The following is a 23489-nucleotide window of genomic DNA, read 5'->3' as shown; positions in this document are numbered from 1 at the left end:
ACATTTCTTCATGTCGGCTTCATGAATTATTATGTGAATCTTTAATAACACAAATTTTACTGCACAACATTGAGAAATAATAAATTATGCTTTCAGTTTTTATAATATTTAAAAATGTGTTCACGAGTATGAAGGTAAGAGCTTGATTATGGAGAATCATTACAATGTTGTTTAAGAGATTAGTTTAATGGCCTAAACAGTTATGATGGTGTTTATATGTCAGAATGTAAATGTGCAGTTATGTGTCTGGGTATTTTCCTGGGATTACCAGACTCTAAATATAAAATGATATGTTCTTTAATAACATGAAACTGTATGCTAATTCCTCTATCATTATTTACGTTGTTGCAATTGTTTTCTTCCTCAGTTTCTGATGAGAATGAGGCAGGAAAGGTTCCTAATGTATAGCACATATAAAATCAGCTGCTCCGTCTATATAGTCAATTGTGTAGTAAAAAAGTTTAAGATGTCCTTAAAATGTATGTACATTTACAATGCATGTAAAACAGGCATCTTAAAGATGTATGTCAGATGTTTGTACACAGCAGATGATTTCCAGATCTTTAACAGACCTCTTGCAGATGAGCTATCTGCATTGAGAAGCTGCATACTGTAAATATGTATTATTATTATTATTTATTTATTTATTGTTTAAAGATACAATTGAGTAAATATTTATTCCAGCACCAGAGAGGGTGTGAAAAAAACAAATTTTGTTGAAAAAATAAAATTATATATATATTTATTTATTTACTAAGAATCTTAGAAACTTATCTGTTGGTGGAAAAATCAAATGAGCATTCAACTGTGACAGATCTTAAAGGGCTATTAAGATTCTTGCGTAATAAATGCACTGCGAGGTGTTTTGATCACTGAGTCATCGACACAGGCCCTCATTTCTCAGAGGCTCGAGTTCTGACAGGACCCCAAAACAGCCAGTCTAGACACGCAGAACCCGGAGAACCTGCAGACCCCTGACTGACAGCGGTGTCCTCCAATCAGAGCGCAGCGCGTGCAGGCGGAGGCGGGGCTTCCAGACTGAGGTTCGCGCACTGCGAGTCAAGCGAGAGTTCACGGGAGTAAATCCATCGTGATGTGTCATCTCTCCGCGGTCGTCTAGCGCTCGCGCACGGCTCTGTGAAGGTGTCCGGCGTTTCTCTGGGATTATTTCCGCCCGAGGACTATAAAGAGAAAACTAATCAGGCTGATCGCAGGCAAGTGCGTTTCACGAGCAGTGCTGTTATTGACCTACTTTTCTTCTTATAATTACAATTTAGACACGCTAGTTCAAACTTTAAAGTTTATTTCATATATCTGGTTGAGCATTCATTTGTTTACTTCTCTTAATTTTGTTTGGGGGAAAAACATATAATCTTATTTAACTTTAAATAATATATTAAAATAGATCCACACTTTTTAATTACATTTGTGTAATCCCTAATGTGTCTTTTTGTGATATAAACTTCTTAACTTACATTCTATAGCCTAATAATTAGAGGATGTGCTAAAATAGGTGAAATCGTATTTTATTTATTATATTTTCTAAGTGTAGATTTATTAGTTGCCATTACCAAAACCAATCAATATTTGAGAATTGTAACTGAACTTAATATACAGCTAGTAGACTAGTGTTAGTTCAAGGTGATTCCAGCTGTTTCTCATGTGTCATTGACATCACCTTTTGAGTTCCTAAAAGTCTGCTGAAGAACAATACATAATTGTATTTCAAGGTAGATTTATTTAATTTTTATTTTCATTTTTTAATAATCAGAATCAAATTATAGGTTAAAAAGCAGATTGCATTTTTTTTTTTTTTTTTTTAGTAGTAAAGACAGCTACTCCATGTGTTACTTATTGAATATGGGCTTGAATGCACAATACAGTGTCTCTGGTCTTCTCTCGTCCAGGATGGGTGCTGGAGACGGGTTTCGTGCCCCGCTGGCGGTGATCTCTGCTGGGTTACTGAGCGTGCTGGGCCTCTCCTGGTTCTGGAGTTTGCTGGCTCTAATAGGAGTTTATTTATGTTCTGGAGGATGGAGGTTTCTCTATGTGGCTGCATGCACCATCAAGAGAGACATTGTGTGAGTATAACCTATTATCTCTTACTTTCTTTACTCATACGATCTAAAAGTTATGATAGAGAAAACTGACACTGACAGATTTTCTATTAGTCATGATGAGACCTGTTAGAATAGAACCACTGTACACATATTTGGCTCTTCTTTCTCTCCTCCAGGGGTCTGTGCATACTGTTGCGTGTGAAATACTTCATGCATCATTACATCAGTACGCGCAGCACCGTCCCGTCTATCTTCGCCCGGCGGGTGGCGCTCCACCCGGACAAGCCGGCTCTGGTGGAGGAGTCCACGGGCGAGGTGTGGAGCTTCTCTGAGCTGGACCGGCGGTCGAACGCTGTGGCTCAGTGGGCCGTGGCGCAGGGCTGGAGGTCGGGCGATGTGGTGGCCGTCTTCATGGAGAGCCGGCCGCTCATGGTGGCGCTGTGGCTCGGTCTGGCTAAAGTGGGCGTGGAGCCGGCGCTCATCAATTTTAACCTGCGCCGTGATTCGTTGATGCACTGCATGGACGTGTCTGGAGCGCGAGGGATGGTGTTCGGGGCGGAGCTTCTGGACGGTGAGATGCGTACTGCTGTTTTTGTCTGTTCTGGCATGAAGGCCATTGGAGATGTTTAGTGTGTTTCAGTGTTAGAGTAAGTGTGGCCAATAGCTGATGGGATAAACACTCCATGTGTGTGTGTGTGTGTGTGCAGTGGTGCTGGAGGTCAAGGACTCTCTGGGCTCTCTGTCTCTCTTCTGCACTGGTTCGGCTGATGTCCAGTCTCTGGATTCACTCTCAGCTCAGAATCTGGACGTGCTTCTGGCTTCATCTCCTGACACACCGCCCTCCGTCACACACAGCAAGGGCTTCAACGGTCGGTATGAGCGTGTGTGTGTGTGTGTGTTTATCGACGAGGTGCTGCATAGTTCTCTGTGTTTGTGTGTGTGTGAGAGTTTATTTTACAACAGGTAAATGTCTCCACATGTTTTCAGACATACTTTACATGTTGTAATCATCAGGTCACATTTCATAGCAAAGATTTGCCTAAAGAATACAAACCCCCTTTAAGGCTCTTTTTTTAACTATGTAGCATAATAATAATAATAATAATAATAATAATAATAATAATAATAATAATAATAATAATAATTATTATTATTATTATTATATCTGTGACATTAAAAATACAGCATATTTCCCCCATCCCATTTCAACTTTTTTTATTTGTGAGTTTTAGTATTGTAATTCCTCTACTATATTAGTATCACATCTACTACATTACTATTCTATATATATTTATTAATCTAATGTCAAATGTAGGTCTGCACGATATTGGGAAAAAATGACATTGCGATATTTTATTTGGTAACACTTTAGGATAAGGTTCCATTAGTTAATGTTAGTTAATGTATTAATTAACATGAACAAACAATGAATAATACATTTATTACTGTATTTATTCATCTTCGTTAATGTTAGTTAATGAAAATACAGTTATTCATTGTTAGTTCATGGTAATTCACAGTGCATTAACTAATGTTAACAAGCACAACTTTTGATTTAAATAATGCATTAGTAAATGTTGAAATTAACATGAACTAAGACTTATAAATGCTGTAGAAGGATTGTTCTTGCTTAGTTCATGTTAACGAAAGTAGTTAACTAACATTAACTAATGGAACCTTATTCTAAAGTGTTACCTTTTATTTTTCTGCGATATATATTGTGATATGAAATCTAATCAAATTTTTTCTTACAAACAAAAATGGGGTGAGCACACTTACATTCTCATTTTAAATGATTTAAACATGAGAGTATTTTTTAAATTAGAGTGAATTATTTGTTTGTAACTTTAGGATATGGTTTGAATTGTTAACATATATCGCAACTATATTTATTAGTCTTTGTTTATCTTAGTTTATAAAAACGCAGCTGTTCATTGTTTGGTAATGTTACTTCACAGTGCATTAACTATGTTAACAAATACTGTACAACTTTTAATTTCAACAATGAAGGCTATAGCCTAAATGTAATAGTAATAGTAAATGTTAAATAATGGAGCAGCTGTCCCGTACGGTTAATGAATAACGGATCAACTACGACATCCTACATCACAGATCCTGCGATGTGACTATCGTGGATTCGTACACCGCGATATCGATGCTTAAACGACACAGTGCAGCCCTAGTCAAATGTATTGATATAGCACCATTAAATACAACATAAGTTGACCAAAGTGCTTTACAAAAATAAATATAAAATCTGACAATAGTAATAAAACATAATAACAACTATTATTTTTATTTGTACTATTATATATAAAATATGAATTATATTGAAATAATAATTAATATTGATTTTCATTAGATTCTGATTATATTTTAATTATATAATTATATTATTTACAATCTGCAAGTGAATATAACCATGATAAATTAATAATTTTATAACACTAATTTTATTTGTACAATATGTTTTATTTCATGGGATTTTTATCTGTTATATGTATCATGAGAATATTGTGACTGTTGAAAATATTAATAGTCTTGGTTATTTTAGATATTATGTTTACATTATTTAAATTAGCATAAATAAATAATCACAAATATGCATAATATATGCATTTAAAGCAATATATCATTCAATACAATTATTTACAATATATAAAGTAAAATACAATTGTTTCTTGTGGGAGCTTAGTTGCTAAAGTAAAGATTTCAAAATGCTAAAAATCTTAATTGTCTTAAAACAAGCTACATTTTTTTAACGCTCAGTCTAGTTCTTGTGAGTTTGGGTTTTATGTGTGTCGGATGTGTTTTTGGCTGGTTGTGTGAGATTCACCCCTTTACAAAGAGAGAGAGAGAGAGAGAGAGAGAAGGGGGGCAGTGGTATTATGTGTGTTTTCAGTGAGTGAGCGAGCAAGTGTTAAAGTGGGGAAAAGGTTACATACCAGCCAAGTGCAGCGCCTGAAAGAGAGAGAGACTGAAAGAAAGACTGAGCTACAAAAGCAGATTGTGTGGGAAAAAAAACACGATAAAGAGAGAAAGAGGGCAGAAAACAGATCCGGTTCCTGAGGAGACACAGAAACCATGATCAGGAGATTCAGGAGAAAGACTGCAGTGTCTGCCACGGACAGACTGATGGACAGAGCGAACGGTCATTGCTTAATTCACCTCTGACCCAGTCAGATGGCCTGATCCTGTACGTGTGTGTGTGAGTGTGTGTTTAGTTTACTAGGGTTCAGTCGTGTCCAGACGTGCATCAGATCTGACACAACCCCCCTCAGGGATGCCCAGCAGCGTCTTCAGCTGGAAACATGAATCACACAGTGCATTCCTGACCTTAACCCCATAATGTATATGTGGGATACAGTTTGATTCACGTCCTTCCTTACACAAGCTGTAGTCAGGGATGAGCTTGATGTGTGTAGAGTGTGAGTTCACCTCAGGGTAACTGAAGTGTATTCAGTGTGTAAATCATGTGAATAAACAAGGTTTTACAGTCATGAAAAACCTGGAATATTCATTGATTTACAGGTCAGCAAATTAGCGAATCCTAAAAAGTCTTAAAAAATGTTTTTTGTTTTTGTGAATAGCCCCCCCACCCCCCAAAAAAAAAAAAAAAAAAATAATATATATATATATATATATATATATATATATATATATATATATATATATATATATATATATATATATATATATACTTATTTAAGTGATTTCCAAATTCTTCTTCTTGCAGAATTAATCATTGTACTATAGCAGTTAATTACTGTATTACACTAAACAATCTAATTAGAATATATATTTTAACAGTAGATAGATGGATAAATACACTGTAAAACCCGACAAGTTAACTCAACTCAAATCGTTTGAGTAAACCGATTGCCTTGACTGTAATACCTGACAAGTAAACTTAACTCAAACGATTTGAGTAAACAGACATCCTTAAGTTATGTTTACTCAAACCATTTGAGGAAACTGATTGCCTTAAACCATTTAAGTTGAAAAAACTAACAGTTATGAGTACTCTGAACTTAACTCAGTTGAGTTCACTGAAAGAAGATATACATTGCAATTAAGTAATTAAGTGATTAATTGAGCTTTAGTGATGAACACCTGCTGTTAACAAACATAATTACTGAAGAAAAGAGAGAAAGGAACAACAGCTGACTTCAGACACAGCCTCACTCAAACCTGACAAGTTATGTTAACTCAAACCGTTTGAGGAAACTGATTGCCTTAAACCATTTAAGTTGAAAAAACTAACAGTTAGGAGTACTCTGAACTTAATTCAGTTGAGTTAATTGAAAGAAGATATACATTGCAATTAAGTAATTAAGCGATTAACTAAGTGCTGATTGAGAATTAGTGATGAACAGCTGCTGTTAACAAACAGAATCACTGAAGAAAAGAGAAACACAAGAACTACTACAACTGACTTCAGACACAGACTTAGATGAAATCAACTGAAATAAAATACATGAAATCTCTCAAGATCTGATTAAACAACCCCACAAACAGCATCACCAGCTCCACTTATTAATAACCAGACTGACTTTATTTCTGTCAGACGTCTACAGAAGATCTTATTGAGAATGAACTAAGGTTTAGATGTTGATTTTATTGTTTCATTTGAAGTAACCATGTTAGAGATCAGTGTTTGCTTTAGTTGGGCTCTTGACCCTTGACTTCTGTCTTAGTCTTTTCTCTGGCTGTTATAACCATGTGTTTCTAAAACACATTTGTTGTAATTCAAAAGCCCAGAAGAAAAGCCATCAGGTGTTAACCTGTACCTAGGTGTAGGATGTTATACTTCATATAGGTGATGATAATTATTCATTATTGTTCACAAATATTGATCTGTACAGAGTCTAATCTCTGAGGAAACAAATGTGTAATTAGTAGAAGTGAATCTAATACAAGTGACCCTAAGAGTCTGTGATAATCAGTTAATATAAAAATGGCTTCATAAACATTTTGTACACATACATTTGTATTCCATCCCAGTAGTTGGTCAGACACAGACATCAATAATCAGAATATGAACCTCAACAATGGTGACAAAAAAACATGCTGCAGTGCATGCTGGGTACTATTGTAGTACAAAACTCATCCATGGCTCCCAGCATGCACTGCAGCTTTTTTTTTTTTATGGTCACCATTGTTGAGGTTCATATTCTGATTATTGATGTCTGTTTGTGACTGTTTGACACCGTAGAAGACCACACTGTTTGGAAAGTCTTTGTATTAACTGATTATTACAGAACCACTGGCTCTTAGAATCACTTTCACTATAACCAATCAAATTACACAACACCTATTTCATCAGAGATTAGACTCCTAGCAGTTCAATAATTGATGATTATCATCACCGATATAAAGTATAACAACCTACATCTAGGTACAGGTTAACACCTGATGGCATTTCTTCTGGGCTTTTGAGTTACAACAAATGTGTTTTAGAAACACACGGTTATAACAGCCAGAGAAAAGACTAAGACAGAAATCAAGGGTCAAGAGCCCAACTAAAGCAAACACTGATCTCTAACATGGTTACTTCAAATGAAACAATAAATCAACATCTAAACCTTAGTTCATTCTCAATAAGATCTTCTGTAGACGTCTGACAGAAATAAAGTCAGTCTGGTTATTAATAAGTGGAGCTGGTGATGCTGTTTGTGGGGTTGTTTAATCAGATCTTGAGTGATTTCATGTATTTTATTTCAGTTGATTTCATCTAAGTCTGTGTCTGAAGTCAGTTGTAGTAGTTCTTGTGTTTCTCTTTTCTTCAGTGATTCTGTTTGTTAACAGCAGCTGTTCATCACTTATTCTCAATCAGCACTTAGTTAATCACTTAATTACTTGAATGCAAAGTTTTAAAACTTACAGGGTTTAAATCAAGGCAATCTGTTTACTCAAACGGTTTGAGTTAAGTTTACTTGTCGGGTTTTACAGTGTAGATGGATGGATGGATAGATAGATAGATAGATAGATAGATAGATAGATAGATAGATAGATAGATAGATAGATAGATGGATGGATGGATGGATGGATGGATGGTTGGATGGATGGTTGGATAGATGGGTAGATAGATGGATGGATGATAGATAGATAGATAGATAGATAGATAGATAGATAGATAGATAGATAGATAGATAGATAGATAGATAGATAGATGGATGGATGGATGGATGGTTGGATAGATGGGTAGATAGATGGATGGATGATAGATAGATAGATAGATAGATAGATAGATAGATAGATAGATGGATGGATGGATGGATGGATGGATGGATGGATGGTTGGATAGATGGGTAGATAGATAGATAGATAGATAGATAGATAGATAGATAGATAGATAGATAGATAGATAGATAGATAGATAGATAGATGGATGGATGGATGGTTGGATAGATGGGTAGATAGATGGATGGATGATAGATAGATAGATAGATAGATAGATAGATAGATAGATAGATAGATAGATAGATAGATAGATAGATAGATAGATAGATAGATAGATGGATGGATGGATGGATGGATGGATGGATGGTTGGATAGATGGGTAGATAGATGGATGGATGATAGATAGATAGATAGATAGATAGATAGATAGATAGATGGATGGATGGATGGATGGATGGATGGATGGATGGATGGATGGATGGATGGATAGATGGGTAGATAGATGGATGGATGATAGATAGATAGATAGATAGATAGATAGATAGATAGATAGATAGATAGATAGATGGATGGATGGATGGATGGATGGTTGGATAGATAGATAGATAGATAGATAGATAGATAGATAGATAGATAGATAGATAGATAGATAGATAGATAGATAGATGGATGGATGGATGGATGGATGGATGGTTGGATAGATGGGTAGATAGATGGATGGATGGATGATAGATAGATAGATAGATAGATAGATAGATAGATAGATAGATAGATAGATAGATAGATAGATAGATAGATAGATGGATGGATGGATGGATGGATGGATGGATGGATGGTTGGATAGATGGGTAGATAGATGGATGGATGATAGATATATGGATAGATAGATAGATAGATAGATAGATAGATGGATGGATGGATGGATGGATGGTTGGATAGATGGGTAGATAGATGGATGGATGATAGATAGATAGATAGATAGATAGATAGATAGATAGATATATAGATAGATAGATAGATAGATAGATGGATGGATGGATGGATGGATGGATGGATGGATGGATGGATAGATGGGTAGATAGATGGATGGATGATAGATAGATAGATAGATAGATAGATAGATAGATAGATAGATAGATATATAGATAGATAGATAGATAGATAGATAGATAGATAGATAGATAGATAGATGGATGGATGGATGGATGGATGGTTGGATAGATGGGTAGATAGATGGATGGATGATAGATTGATAGATAGGTAGATAGATAGATAGATAGATAGATAGATAGATAGATAGATAGATAGATAGATAGATAGATAGATAGATAGATAGATAGATAGATAACTGTTTATTTATTTATTTTTATTTGGTTTTATATTTTAGTTGTAAAACACTATGTTCAACTTATGTTCTTTTTAATGATGCTGTATAAATAAAAATAAATAAATAAATAAAAATAAACATTTAAAATAATAAGAAGAAATAGAATTAAACCCAAAAGTAACATTTGGACAGGGCATGAAAATAATGTCACCAAGTAAAGAATGATGCTGCTTCTTAAACTCAAGAGGTTTTTCTAATGTAGACAAAATCTGATTTACAGGCCTAAATATTCATGGAGATTTTCATTGTGAATATAGATTTTGTTTTCTAGTTTTCCTCAGCTATATCATATTTTATCAAAAATTGCTGTTGGACTGTAGTCACTAAAAAAGGTTTTTCAGTTTTTCTTTTTCAAAATAGTCTTCTAATAATGAGTGGAAAAGTTATGGAAAATTGTTGGTCAAAACATCAAAGGGCACGTTAATTGAGTAATTATTGGAAACTCTTCTTCACTTAATATATTAGAAAAACTGACATCTGTAACCATTTTAGAGTTAAAATCAATCTAATATGTATGTGTATTTCTTCTTTTAGAGGTAATGCCAGGGTTTAAACAATCTGAAGTCACTGTAATTTTACAGAAAAGTGTATGATACAGTACGAGCTCATGTTGATGTGGTTTGATGTGTGACCCGTGTTTCTCATCTCAGACAGGTTATTCTACATCTACACCTCAGGAACCACGGGTTTACCTAAAGCTGCCATCATAGTTCACAGCAGGTTTGTGCAGCACTGTTCTTGAGCCACCGAGCAAGCATCATGTGTTTCACTCTGTGTTTGTGTCCCTGTGTAAACAGGTACTATCGCATCGCTGCGTTTGGGTATTACTCCTTTGGTCTGGGGTCAGATGACGTGGTTTACTGCTGCCTGCCGCTCTATCACTCCGCAGGTCTGTGTGCGCTACACACACATCACATTCAGCACACTTGATGTCCTTCACTCGTTCTGTTATACACTGTAAAAAACCCAACTTGAAAAAGGTTCAAATTACTGGTTTTGTTGTGTTGGCTCAGCAAAAATCTATGGAAAAGTCAGTATAACTATGTTTAATACATTTATTCAACCTAAACCAAGTTTCTTTCCATAAACTTAAAAAGTTTAGTTTTGTGAACAAGGTTTTGCAAGTTCATCCTAAAAAACGTCTGCCAATTTATTTAAGTTAAGTTAGAAACTTCCCTCCCACTTTTTTTTAAATAACTTAAATGAACCTAATGTTTAACTGTAAAAGTTAATAATAATAATAATAATTATTATTATATTATATATATTTTTTTTTTACCTTGAGTCTGGAAATAAAGTTGAATTGAATTGAATAATAGTATTATTATCAATTAAATCATGGCCACTGTATGAATAATAATATATTGTACAGAGGCAGCAGTGCACTAATATGTTGCTAATTGCCGTTTTTTTTTTTTTTTTTTATCTCACCATTATAGTGATTAGCGTTTCCTTTGGTTGGGCACTTGAAACTTTATTTATGTTACTAAACTTTTCTCTCTATTAATGGAGAAATGCATCATGAAATCAGAGTTATTTGATTTCAACTAAAAGTAATAAATAGGTTGCTTTCATAGAATGACCTATATTTTAATTAAAGCATTTAGTTTGTGTGTGTTTAATAATGACCTTTTTTAGATTTTACTTTTCATATATAACTTGATATGCTTTTTATATAATCCTTAAATAGTGAGTGGTAATATGCTGAAGTCACACACAGACTTAAACATTCATCATGTGAATCACAACAATGGTAACAATTAAATTAAATTTATATTCATTAATTGTAACTATAGCCATTGTATTTCTTCTTTTTGTTGTGCTACTGCTGACACAAAACAGCAAATAAAATTGGCAAATAAAAACAACAACTTTAAAACAAAGCAACTGCATGATTTATTCTGCGCAATGCATTCTGGGAGTCAGTGAGTATCTATACTAAGTCATGAGTAAACCTAAATGAAAGGATCAAGTACCCCCTACAGTTCTTTTTTAGTTACTAGAACTCTTGTGTAAGTTAACTATACTAACTAAGCATTTGTCAGTACAACACACTATTCCTATTTCACTTTACTTAGTTTTTTCAAGGCAATCGGTTTGCATGCTTTTTTTAAGTAAGCCCAACTTATTAGATTTTACAGTGTTGGTACCAATTTCCAATAGTATTTTTTTGTTCACTCAACTTCAGACATTGAGTTCTACAGACCAAAAATGTTGAATTGGCTCAACTTAAAAAGGTTTGTTAAAAAAACAGTTGCACCTCTCCACAAAACTAACAATCTTAAGTTAACCCAATTAAATATTTTTTGTATGACTGACAACTTAATTTCAGTCAGAATAACTGTTTTTTTTTTTACAAAAGTTGAGTGAACAAGAAAAAGCTTAGGGAAATTAGTACCAAGTTTTTTATTGTTGTACTGACTTAATTTTTTTTACAGTGTAGATTACAACAGCAGGTTACTAAGAATATCTCAATTAACCCTTCATTCATGCTGGTGACATCTGATAAATCAGCCCGTATTTGGTATTTCTAATTTATCAGTATCAGTGTGTTCACCCAGTGTCAGCTCCATAATCTACCTTGTCAACAGAGACACATTTTGAGTTTTGAGTTAATATTTTGTAAGACAAGTGTTGATTTTAGATGAGTGTATCTTATATTACAGCATTTTATCATCAGATATCAACACTGACTATTTAAAAACACATGGATGTTGGATTTCTCTTTTTATCAATCCGTAGATCAGAAAAGGTGTCAACAAACAACTCTCAGCTCAACTCAACTTTATTTATAAAGCACTTTCAACACCACAAGTGGAACCAAAGTGCTGTACAAAAAGTATAAAAGAGAAACATAAAAACAAAAACAGACATATGACATACTTACAAAGCATTGTCAAAAGCTAAAGAAAACAGTTAAAAAAGTATGAATAGATTTCAATTTAGATATTGATCTAAGATGGAAGAAACAATTCTTAACAACAGCATTGATTTGCTGCTCACGTTTAAGCTCAGAGTCAAAAATGACACCAAGGTTCCTCACGCTAGACGTTTTTTTCCCAGGAAACAACCCCAGGCAGTCATCATCCACACACACCTTATTTCCAAATAAAATGATCTCAGTCATATCCTCATTTATTGGAGAAAGTTGTTTACAAGCCAGCACTTAACTCCTGCCAAACATGCATGAAGAGACTGAATGGCACTTGTATGCCCTTGTTTCAGTGGTACATACATTTGAAAATCATCTGCATAAAGATGATACTGAATCCCACATTTCTGGAAAAATAGAACCTAGAATAGAAAAATACAACCTAGAGGGAGCATATAAAGGTAAAATAATATTGGTCCCAGTATTGAGCCCTGTGGAACCCCCCACACAAGGGGGGCAATGGAAGAAAAATAATCACCTAAACTGACTGAAAGAGTCCTATCCTTCAAATAGGAAGAGAACCATTTCAGGACTAAGCCCTGAATACCAACCTGATCCCTAAGACGATCAATGAGAATCTTATGATCAACTGTATCAAAACAACTTCACTTTATTTATTTATTTTTTTTTTTACATTTTTTTAGGAATAAAAAGTTGTAGAAATCAGTGTGAATGATATATGAACTAACTGCTCAGTAAAATTCTTCAGAATATAGATATGAATAAAACTGCTAAATTTGTTCAGTGCTTCTGAAGTGGAGGTAAAAACTTATTTTGAGAAAACGGCCTTTAAAGGTATGTATTGTAAGCCTTAAAAAAAAGCTTTAAAGGGACATTAAGTATGATTTTTAAATGATGAAACTGAATGTATAGTTTAGGTCACATGAGTCTAGCAGACAGGATCAGTGTCTTCAGCCAATCACGTGTCTTCTCTCTGTTTCCAGGTAACGTCGTGATCAGTGTCCTCAGCCAATCACGTGTCTTCTCTCTCTGTGTTTCAGGTAACATCGTGGGTGTGGGTCAGTGTCTGCTGCACGGTCTGACGGTGGTGATCCGCAGGAAGTTCTCCGCCAGCTGCTTCTGGGACGACTGTGTGAAGTACAACTGCACGGTGATGACCTCTGACCTCAGCAACACCAGTCATTAGATCTCATACACTAGATAGCTGCTGAACATTAAAGTGCAAGTAATTATGGTATTATGTGTTTAGGATAGTAAATTATCTGATTCTTACAGTAGATTAAAAGGAAGGAGAAAACACTTCACATAACATTGAGCAAAATGTTCAGTATTTTGGTGCAACTTCATCGTCACTATTCAAATTAAAGGGTAACTGTCCATCATCTTTTTGCCTAGTGGAGAATATGAGTAAAACCAGTCAAAACCAGCAGAATTAGTGCATGTCATCAGATATTTCTTCTGAAGTGTTAGTTACTCAGTTAGGCTGTAGGTGGTTGATTTTAAGTGTTTAGGTGTGTGTGTGTTTGCAGGTGGTCCAGTACATCGGTGAAATCTGTCGATATCTGTTATCTCAGCCGGTCCGTCCGTCCGAGTCTCTTCACCAGGTGCGTGTTGCTATGGGCAACGGTCTGCGGCCCAACGTTTGGGAAGATTTCATGAAACGTTTCAACATCAGACGCATCGGTGAGTTTTATGGAGCGACTGAGTGCAACTGCAGCCTCGCCAACATGGACAGCAAGGTGTGTGTACATGTTTACTCGAGCTCGTTATATGTAAAGAGGTGCTGTGTGTGATTTAAGGATGTGTAATGTGCTCTTCTGGCCAGGTGGGGGCGTGTGGCTTCAACAGCGTGATTCTGCCCAGTGTTTATCCCATCAGACTGCTGAGAGCAGACGAGGACACCATGGAGTTAATACGGGACAGTCGAGGACTGTGTGTGCCCTGCAAACCTGGTGAGAAACACACACACGCACACACACACACACACACACACACACACACACACACACACACACACACACAACACACACAAACATACACTAGATGTGTGATTTAATATCTCAAGGCAAATCAAAATAATAATGAACTGTAATAATAACATCAGTTTGTGTGATTTAATATCTATATTTATGTCTTCTGCTGATCAAAGCTGTAGTTATTTGATCAAAAATACACTGTGAAATATTGTTACATTTTACAACAGCTGTTTTCTATGTGAATATTTGTTAATATGCTACATTTTCAGCATATTTACTCATTCTAATATTCTGATTTGCTTCTCAAGAAACATTTCTGATTATTATCAATGCTGAACACAGTTGTGTTTTTTGTGGAAAATGTGAAGCATTTTTATTTTTCAGGATTCTTCAAGTTCAAAAGAATGCAATTTGAAATAGAAATCTTTTTTAACACTATAAATGTCTTTACTGTAACTTTTGCTCAATTCAATCAATTTTTGATGAATAAAAATATTAATTAATTCTAAAAGAATCTTATTGACCAAAACCTTTGAACACTAGTGCATATTTCACATTAATGACCTGCTGATTTTACATTATTATCCCTTACTTAATGAAACTGAGTGTGTGAGAGTTGAATGATTTATCTGACCTTTCACATATATTAACCTATCGTGTTTCCAATATTATAGTATTTGCTCGGAAACACAAAACAGACTCGGTATCTGTGTATTTTTCTGTACACATCCCGTGGCAGAGCAAACAAGTGAATTTCATCATTGTTTTAAAGGTCTCCCTTCGTAAATCACACGCTCCGTGCTCTCTGTCCCTGTTTGCTCTTAGAGTTTGAACAAACACACATTTCACATCAGAGATAATGACAGCCGGAGGAAACCAGCATATATAATGACTTTGAGTGTGACATTAGAGGTTTTGTGTCGTCATATGGTGTAAGTCAAGTGTCAACAAGTGTGTGTGTGTGTATTATTTTATTCATTTATATTTCGGTAATGAAAATACTTTTTATGTTTTATTTATTTTAGTTAACTTTAATAACCCTGGTGTAAATATGCACGAGACACACAGCCTTACATATGTTTTTTCTCTTCTGTATTCTCTTGTACAGGAGAGCCAGGGATTATTGTTGGCCGAATCAATCCACACGATCCATTACGTCGTTTTGATGGCTATGCGAATCAAGAGGCGACGAGTAAGAAGATCTCTCACAATGTGTTCAGAAAGGGAGACTCTGTGTATGTATCAGGTAAAGCTGCAGTTGTCCAGAGATCAGGTGATCCAGGTGTGTGTGTGCTGGAAGGATGGCTCTGACTCTGTTCCTCTGGCTCAGGTGATCTGATGGTGATGGATGAGTTCGGGTACGTGTATTTCCGGGACCGAGGCGGAGACACGTTTCGCTGGAGGGGTGAGAACGTGTCCACCACAGAGGTGGAAGGAATCCTGAGCTCTCTGCTGAAGCATACAGATGTGGCCGTCTATGGCGTCTCAGTGCCTGGTGAGTCTGCAGACGGACAAAATAATGTCATCTCACAGGAAAGAAAATACAAATATAATTGTGGCTTTATATCTTGCAATTGACACTTTAAATCTTGTCATTTCAAATTTTTATTTTTATATTATATTAATTAGATTTCTTTATTTTGCAGGATTCTTTTTTATGTTGCAATTGCAAATATTTCTCATAATTTTGAAGTTGTGACTTTATCGTTTAATGTGACTTTACATGTTGTAAAATGAAAATACACAAGTATATCTTGCGATTATCTCCCAATTGTGACTGAATATCTTGAAACATGATTTTAAATCTCCCCATTTCACTTTTTTTCATATTTGCGACTATATAACTCAATGTGACTTTAAATGTTACAATTATCTCTTGTAGTTGCATCCTACCATCTCCCAGATGTGACTTCATGTCATGAAAAGTTACTTTAAATGTCACAAATGCAACTTCTCTCTGAAGTTGTGACTTCATAATTGACTGTGACTTTACCCCCCGGCTTCACAAACAAGGCTTAGGCCTAGTCTTAGACTGAAATGCATGTTTAAACTGACATTAAATGCTTCTTAAAATATATCAGTGCAATGTTTTTTTCTCAATATGTTTTTTTTTTTTCTAAGGAACATTTATAGAAGATGCTTAAATGTCTTTATATACATTATATCTCTATTAGTTGTTACTTTATATCTCGCAGTGTGACTAAATCTCTCATTTGCAACAATTTTTGTAACTGCAGCTTTATATATTACAGTAGCACATTTATAGTATACACTGTCCCCGTTTTTCATAATATGACTTTTATATATTTTATATATTTATAGATATAATAAATCCCTGTTTTCTAATGTTTTTTTAAAATGGGCTTTCATACTGGTTTATGCCTCTACCCAGAGTTTGCTCTGAGAAGCTGAGCAGGGTTTGACTTGGTTTGTAATCAGACAACACAGGCACAATAGACTCCAGATCATAATACAGAGATGCCGACACACGCGTTTGACATCTGAAGATGTTTAAAGGCATTAAAGTGTGCATCTGATGAATGTCACTGCAGCTGTTCTCTGTCTTCTTCATCAGGTGTGGAGGGGAAGGCAGGAATGGCTGCCATAGTGGACGTGACCAATCACTTCGACTGTGAGACATTTCTCCGAGATGTGCAGAACGCACTGCCCTCATACGCTCGCCCCGTCTTCCTACGACTTTCAGCTGAGGTCGACAAAACAGGTGAACAGAAACAGATTCATACCCAGTTTCCCTCCAGATTTCTGTGTTTTCCTCATACACACACTATAAAAATTATCCTAAAATGAATGCTGAAAAATGCTATGGTAAAAAAAAAATTATAAGTTACTGTGAAAACTGTAATAGTTTTATATATATATATATATATATATATATATATATATATATATATATATATATATATATATATATATATATATATATACTTAGTTTTTCTAAGTAACAAAATTTTTAAGTAAAGTTTTTTCGTAGTAACTAATTTCATTTTAAAATGTAACTTTTTTGAAGTAGATAAGTTTTAAATGATTTTTTTTTTCTAATTAAATAAATACATTTTAAATAAGTTTTTCTATGTGGCATTAAACAAAAAAAGTGAATACATTTTTAAATGTAAGTTTTTCTAATTAGGTTTCTAAATAAGTTTTAAATTGAAGTTTTTATAAGTAACTAAGAACGTTTTCACTTGTGTTTCTAACGACCTTAATACGTTTTTCTATTTAAAAAAGTAAACAGTTAATTCACAGTGAAAACTGTATTTACATTTCCAAAATTACATTTTATGGTATTTTGTTGTTATATTTGTATGTTATTTTTACCACATGTAATACCATGAAGGTGTTTTGTATTTGTGTGCACTTTCTATATATTAATATTTATTTCAGCTTGTGGAAAAGCTATTAGTGATGAACTTTGATTCATTATGTGACTTTCTATTTACCTCCTTTTTGGTGTCAAGTGTCAAGGCATACAACAGATTTGAGTACTTATGGTAAATTAAAATATCAGTTCATGAAATATGCTTTTTAATTGCAATTGTTAAATTCAATCCATAAAATCTATAGTTTTTACAATTAAGTTTTGTAGATTTGACTTATGTTTACCGTATCAAATCTGTATTCCTGTAAAATGGTTCATGTCTCTCATCCACAGGCACATTTAAAATCCAGAAGACTCGTTTACAGAAGGAGGGATTCGACCCACACCAAACCTCAGACCAGCTGTACTTTCTCAACAGCCGTTTGGGGCGATACGAGAGTCTGACGGAGGAGCTGTACAGCGCTATCATGCAGGGAACGCTAGCACTATAAGAGACACACAGCCTTTACTGTGTAAGAGTGGGGTGTGGATACATTATCTGACTAAATCATCTAAATACACTGCAGTCAAGCACACATTGGTTACACTGTTGAGTTAGTACTTGAAACTACTCGTTAAGCCTTTTACACTGATTTCAGTTCAAGCACATCAGTAATAGCCTCTAGAAGTGCAATTTGTTTAATTTTTACAAGCCTCAGATATGTTAAAGATTTCTTATTAGAAGAAATGGACTCTTGAGAGTAGTTGAACTAAACATAAAGGTGCTTTAAGATCCTTTTTTGCGAAAAATGTCTCTACTGCCTGATGGATATCACTGAAATGGGTTTTACGAGGTAAACACACAACTGTTAAAGACAGAGCATGATTCAGGGTATCAGAGTGTGATTATTAAGACTAGTTTTGGAGAGGTTTTCACATTCGGCTGGCTTTGAGAACAGATGTTTTCTCCAGGTGTTACTGACTCACAGCACTTTTACTGCGGTCAACACTGTGATACTGAGACGTCTCTGTCATTTCAGTCTTTATATATTCACTTCAGACAGGTAATAGTAATAGTATTACAGATGAACAGTGTGCAAATCACACACAATAAGCTTTGCAATTTCAGTGTTAAAAGCAAAAACTTCAGAGAAACTTGGATTTTAATAAAATTAAGTGTATTGAGTTTAAAATGTTTTGATGTGTCATGTACACAATCATTAACTATTAGCAAATCAGAGTGATGCATTGCTATTTTACCTTCACTTGAATGCAGATTTCTTAACAATTGTAATAAATTTTAAAATAACAATTGTACACCGTTAAGTACATGAGCGTGTTTTTTCAGCTTTAGATAATCTGACATACAGAGACAGCAAGAGAACAAATGATTTGAACGTGATTTGAACTCTTGTCTTACTCTCATTATCATAGAAACAAAGTTATAGTTCATGATGGAAGGTAAAGTCTTGAAACACCTCACTTACTTTCCTCCGTTGAAAACAAAAGAAGATATTTGAAAGAAAGTTTATGATTGCCCATTGACTTCCATAAGGGTGAACTATCTCCTTAACATATTACCAAATGCTGAAAGTATAACAGATGTGCCCTGGAGCTCAAAAGCAGTGTTAAGTCTCTGGGGTATATTTGTAGCAATAGCCAAATAAACACTGTATGGGTCAAAATTATAGATTTTTATTTTATGCCAAAAATCATTATGATATTAGTAAAGATCATGTTCCATGAAGATATTTTATAAATTTCCTACAATTTATAAACCAAAACCTAATTTTAAATTAGTAATATGCATTGCTAAGAACTTCATTTGGGCAAATTTTTTCAATATTTAGATTTTTTGCTCGCTCAGATTCCAGATTTTCAAATATTGTCCTCCTAACAAACCACACATTAATGGAGAGATGATTTATTCAGCTTCAGATGATGTATAAGTCTCAGTATCTCCAGGGTCACACATGATAGGGGTCATCATTTGTATAAAGGCCGTCCAAACAGCGTCTGTTAGATCTCACACAGAGACACTGAACAGTCTGACTGAAGCAGAAACCCAGCGTAGAGGGGTTCAGTGAATGTGGTGTTGAATGTGTGTGTGTGAGAGTGTGTGTGTCAGAGACGCTGTAGAAGGACAGAGAGCCGGCCGACACGTCCAGATACACTCCTACTCTGTTAGATTGAGAAGGGGCTGGTATATTAGTCATATGATTATTGTGATAGGCAAGATATTGGTAACGAGAACACTTCAGCACCCAAGAGCGTGCATTTCTGCTGAACAAAAAGTCATTGTCAGCTCCTTTATACCTGGTTCCTTTATAGGTCACTGCTATCTCAACCCACATCCTCGTGCTCCATTCAGTCTCCCAGTAACAGCGTCCAGTCAGACTCTGAACACTCAGAACCTGCGGCTGCCAGTCGAATCTCTCCGGATGATCCCGATACGGCTGACGATCTCTCACGTGCGTCGCCTTGCGGTTCCTCTCAGACAGCAAGAGGTTCGGATGAGCCGTGTTTGGATCCAGCGTGAGATCACAGGCATCTGAACACAAGAAGACAGCATTTAAAGCTCTAAAGTACTTTGGCTAAACACTGGAAATGTGTCTGTGTGTGTTTTTAAACCTACACTGTTTAATCTCAATATCTCAGCCATTTATACTGTAGAGGAACAAGCACAAATAAAGGTAACGTATCAGTGGCATATTGAGTGTGTACTGAATATATAGCATGTAGCAAGTTGCTGTATAACAAATGCAATAAGGTCCCATTAGTTAATGTCATTAACTAGCAGTGTTCATGCTAGCTCAGGTTGATTACATGCTTCTCAAGATGAATTAAGTGGGATGTTAAGCTATCTCCTGTCAGAAAACTTAACGTATTGTAAAGTGTTTGCGAAAATATCAATGTAAACGTTCCTACCTTGGAGGTGGAAAACTCTTCAAAACCGGAAATCGTAATTTCTTCTCAGCACTGCAGTGGATTTTGGAAGCATTTTTCATCATTAGTTCATGTTAACAGACACAATCTCTTCTTCTCGTAATGCAGAAATGTTGAAATCGACATAAACTTAGACTAGTAAATGCTTTAGAAATGTCTATAATTATTAGTACCATGTTAACAAATTTAACCTTGTTATAAAATGTTATTAAAGATGTAAATCCAAATGTTCCTACCTTGGAACTGTAAGTGAAAAGCTCTTCAAAACTGGAAATCATAATTTCGTCTCAGCACTGCAGGACTGTTGCTCTAGATGTTAAAAAACACAGCATCTTATATATTGAATAATAACTCTTTTCATGTTGACCTTGTTATGGTCATACATTCTGCGTTCTCAGTATCAGCAGTTGAAACAGAGGCATGGTTCTTCTTTAAGAGCCATTTAAACCTGTGTAGTTTGTTTGAGTCCAGATCATCCAGAGTCTTCAGAAGCAGTTCATCAACAGGCGCCATCTTTTATCATTGATGTTTCTGTGCAGGAGAAAACATACATTTAAAACAGACACAATGACATGCACCAGACTGAAAAATGTGGCACTAAATATCAAATTAGAATGTAATGCAGTTAAAATGATGATGAAATACATTCGCAAACAATCATTATGATTTTATTAACTTTGCATTTTGTAAAGAAACTACGTTGAAAACAATCAGAGAGAGGCACGACACTGTTCAAGAAATGCTGCTGCAATGTTGCTTGGTGCTATTTAAAGCTGATTTCTGTACACAACATATATACACAAAATTATCCCCAGTTCAGGGTGCATTTGAAAGAGTTCCAGTTATTACAGAAAAAAAAAAGTAAAATTGAAATATTGTTAAAATATTGTAATCTGTAAATTATAGAATATTATCAAACCTGTAATCTGTCATGAAGGTCAAGTATGTGAACACAAAATGTGGTTTTATTAACAAAGTTCGGGAGGAGCACGATCAGATAATCATCCAATTTGGCAGAGGTGCATCTCGTTTAGCTAATCATCTTAAATAGCACACAAGCATATATTTATTTAGCCTTCCTACCTCCTGTCCCACGACAGTTTTTCGGCATCCCTCCTCCACCCCAACTCCTCACTTCTAATCTATTTATCCCAAATTAGGGATAGGGGGAGTTATTTTGGTTCGGGCTGTGCTCCGGGCCCGGACCCCTCCCCCTGGACAGCATGTCAAAATATCCCTACTATTCGCCTTCAGATTAGATGTAAGGGTGAACTCGTGAAACAAGAAAATGCACATTTGCTAAGTTAAATCAGGCTTTATATGCTGCAGTACTTTATTAAGATGAAGGTAAAATGTCATCATCTTTTTAATAGTACATTTAGATCAAATCTGTCTAAAGAGCTTTACATTCTATAGCCTTTATTTCAAAGCATAGTAAAATTGTTTCACTCCATGAATTAGGATATTTCAAAACTTTGCTGTAACGTTTGCTGTAACCACATATAAAAATGTAAATATGCATGTTCAACCGATAAAAAAACCATTGAGTTCAAGTTAATTTCATACCTTCAGTGACAATCCTTTAGAAAAAGATGAAGATTCACTGGAAAGGGATCTTGGACTTACATTCGCAGCTCTGTCTAACTTTTGGTAACTGTAAAAATGCAGCCTGGGCTGAAAACCTGTTTGTCTTGTTGTGCTGCTTCTTTTAAAAGAAAGATCTCTTCACACAGATCAACATTCACAAACTCATAGAAAGCTCAGAGAATATACTCGTATTGTGGCACAGGTTTGGTCTGACTCCTGAATACCATCAAACCTCTGCAGGAATCAGCAAGTGAACTCACCATCATTCACTCATGATAATGTTAATGTGCACATCTGGATATTTAGATATTTTCTTCTGTAAGTGTAACAGTGCTGTGCACAGGTGTGGATTAATGCACAGGCTGAAGCCTAGGGGCCCCACGTGTGCAGGGGCCTCGGATTGGACGGACTATTTTTTTTTTATATTATTTAAAAAAAAATCATTGCAAACAAAAAAGACCCTCACTGGCCCATGAAGAACATCAAATGAGGATTAGTTGCAGGACATCTGACACAATGAATGTATTTCATCGGCACCGCCAAGAGTTCACGCGACCGTTAAATCAAAACCGTAAGTAAAACGAACACGCACGTTCAAAATCGATTTTAATACCTCGCATTTTGTTTGAAGCAGTGGGAGTGGAGTTAATTTTCATGGATGAAATATGGTAAAACACTTGAAAAAATAAGAGAGTTGTAAATTAACGGTTGAGAGCTGTAAATTAACAGTACTTCAGTGGCACCCCTACTGTTATTAAATGGCACAATTTTTAAGTGTGCGTCTATTGTTAATAATACAGCTTCTACTTTACTCCTTTCTGCTGCTACCAGAGCTGCTCCCATAATTTCTATTCACCATTTTATCAATTTTCAACAGCTGTTTGTTGACTTGAGTTTGATTGGTTTTGTCCTCATTGTTGAATGCATGATATCTGCCACCACAGCGGATTATTAACTGTAGATCTGGACTGTCCTCTATGTGATCCTCCAGTGGTCTATTCCTCAGTGAATCTGCGTGAGTGAACAGAACGATGGTGTGGCGAGCAGCTTCTTCTCCAAAGTTCCCCAGAATCCATTTCACGGTCTTCATCTTTCCTCTGTGTATTATTCGTCCTGTCTGATGACCAGCAGGAACACATGA

At 35.3% G+C, this 23489-nt stretch overlaps 1 protein-coding gene and 1 pseudogene across 2 annotated transcripts; one reads left to right on the top strand and one right to left on the bottom strand.

Moving 5' to 3' along the window:
- Window positions 1-1061: 1061 nt before the first annotated feature.
- On the top strand, window positions 1062-19132 carry slc27a1b (solute carrier family 27 member 1b). 2 transcript variants are annotated; one of them, XM_052612312.1, is made up of 13 exons: window positions 1062-1214; window positions 1908-2081; window positions 2237-2631; window positions 2768-2929; window positions 10281-10350; window positions 10428-10519; window positions 13564-13673; window positions 14053-14262; window positions 14349-14475; window positions 15608-15745; window positions 15830-15994; window positions 17075-17221; window positions 18170-19132. In XM_052612312.1, exons 2-13 carry the CDS (start codon window positions 1909-1911, stop codon window positions 18325-18327), a joined length of 1947 nt encoding a protein of 648 aa, XP_052468272.1. In that variant the 5' UTR covers window positions 1062-1214; window position 1908; the 3' UTR covers window positions 18328-19132. The 2 variants fall into 2 exon arrangements, with proteins under 2 accessions (XP_052468272.1, XP_052468354.1); XM_052612394.1 differs by having other exon boundaries at window positions 1073-1218.
- A 681-nt stretch (window positions 19133-19813) lies between these two features.
- Window positions 19814-23438, bottom strand: LOC127933118 (stonustoxin subunit beta-like; annotated as a pseudogene).
- Window positions 23439-23489: the final 51 nt, after the last annotated feature.

This window comes from Carassius gibelio, chromosome A1 (genome assembly GCF_023724105.1).
Source record: "Carassius gibelio isolate Cgi1373 ecotype wild population from Czech Republic chromosome A1, carGib1.2-hapl.c, whole genome shotgun sequence".
In the NCBI taxonomy this organism is placed as follows: domain Eukaryota; kingdom Metazoa; phylum Chordata; class Actinopteri; order Cypriniformes; family Cyprinidae; genus Carassius; species Carassius gibelio.
Note: the sequence above shows the minus strand (reverse complement) of the source record. Positions and strands in the feature narration are given on the sequence as shown.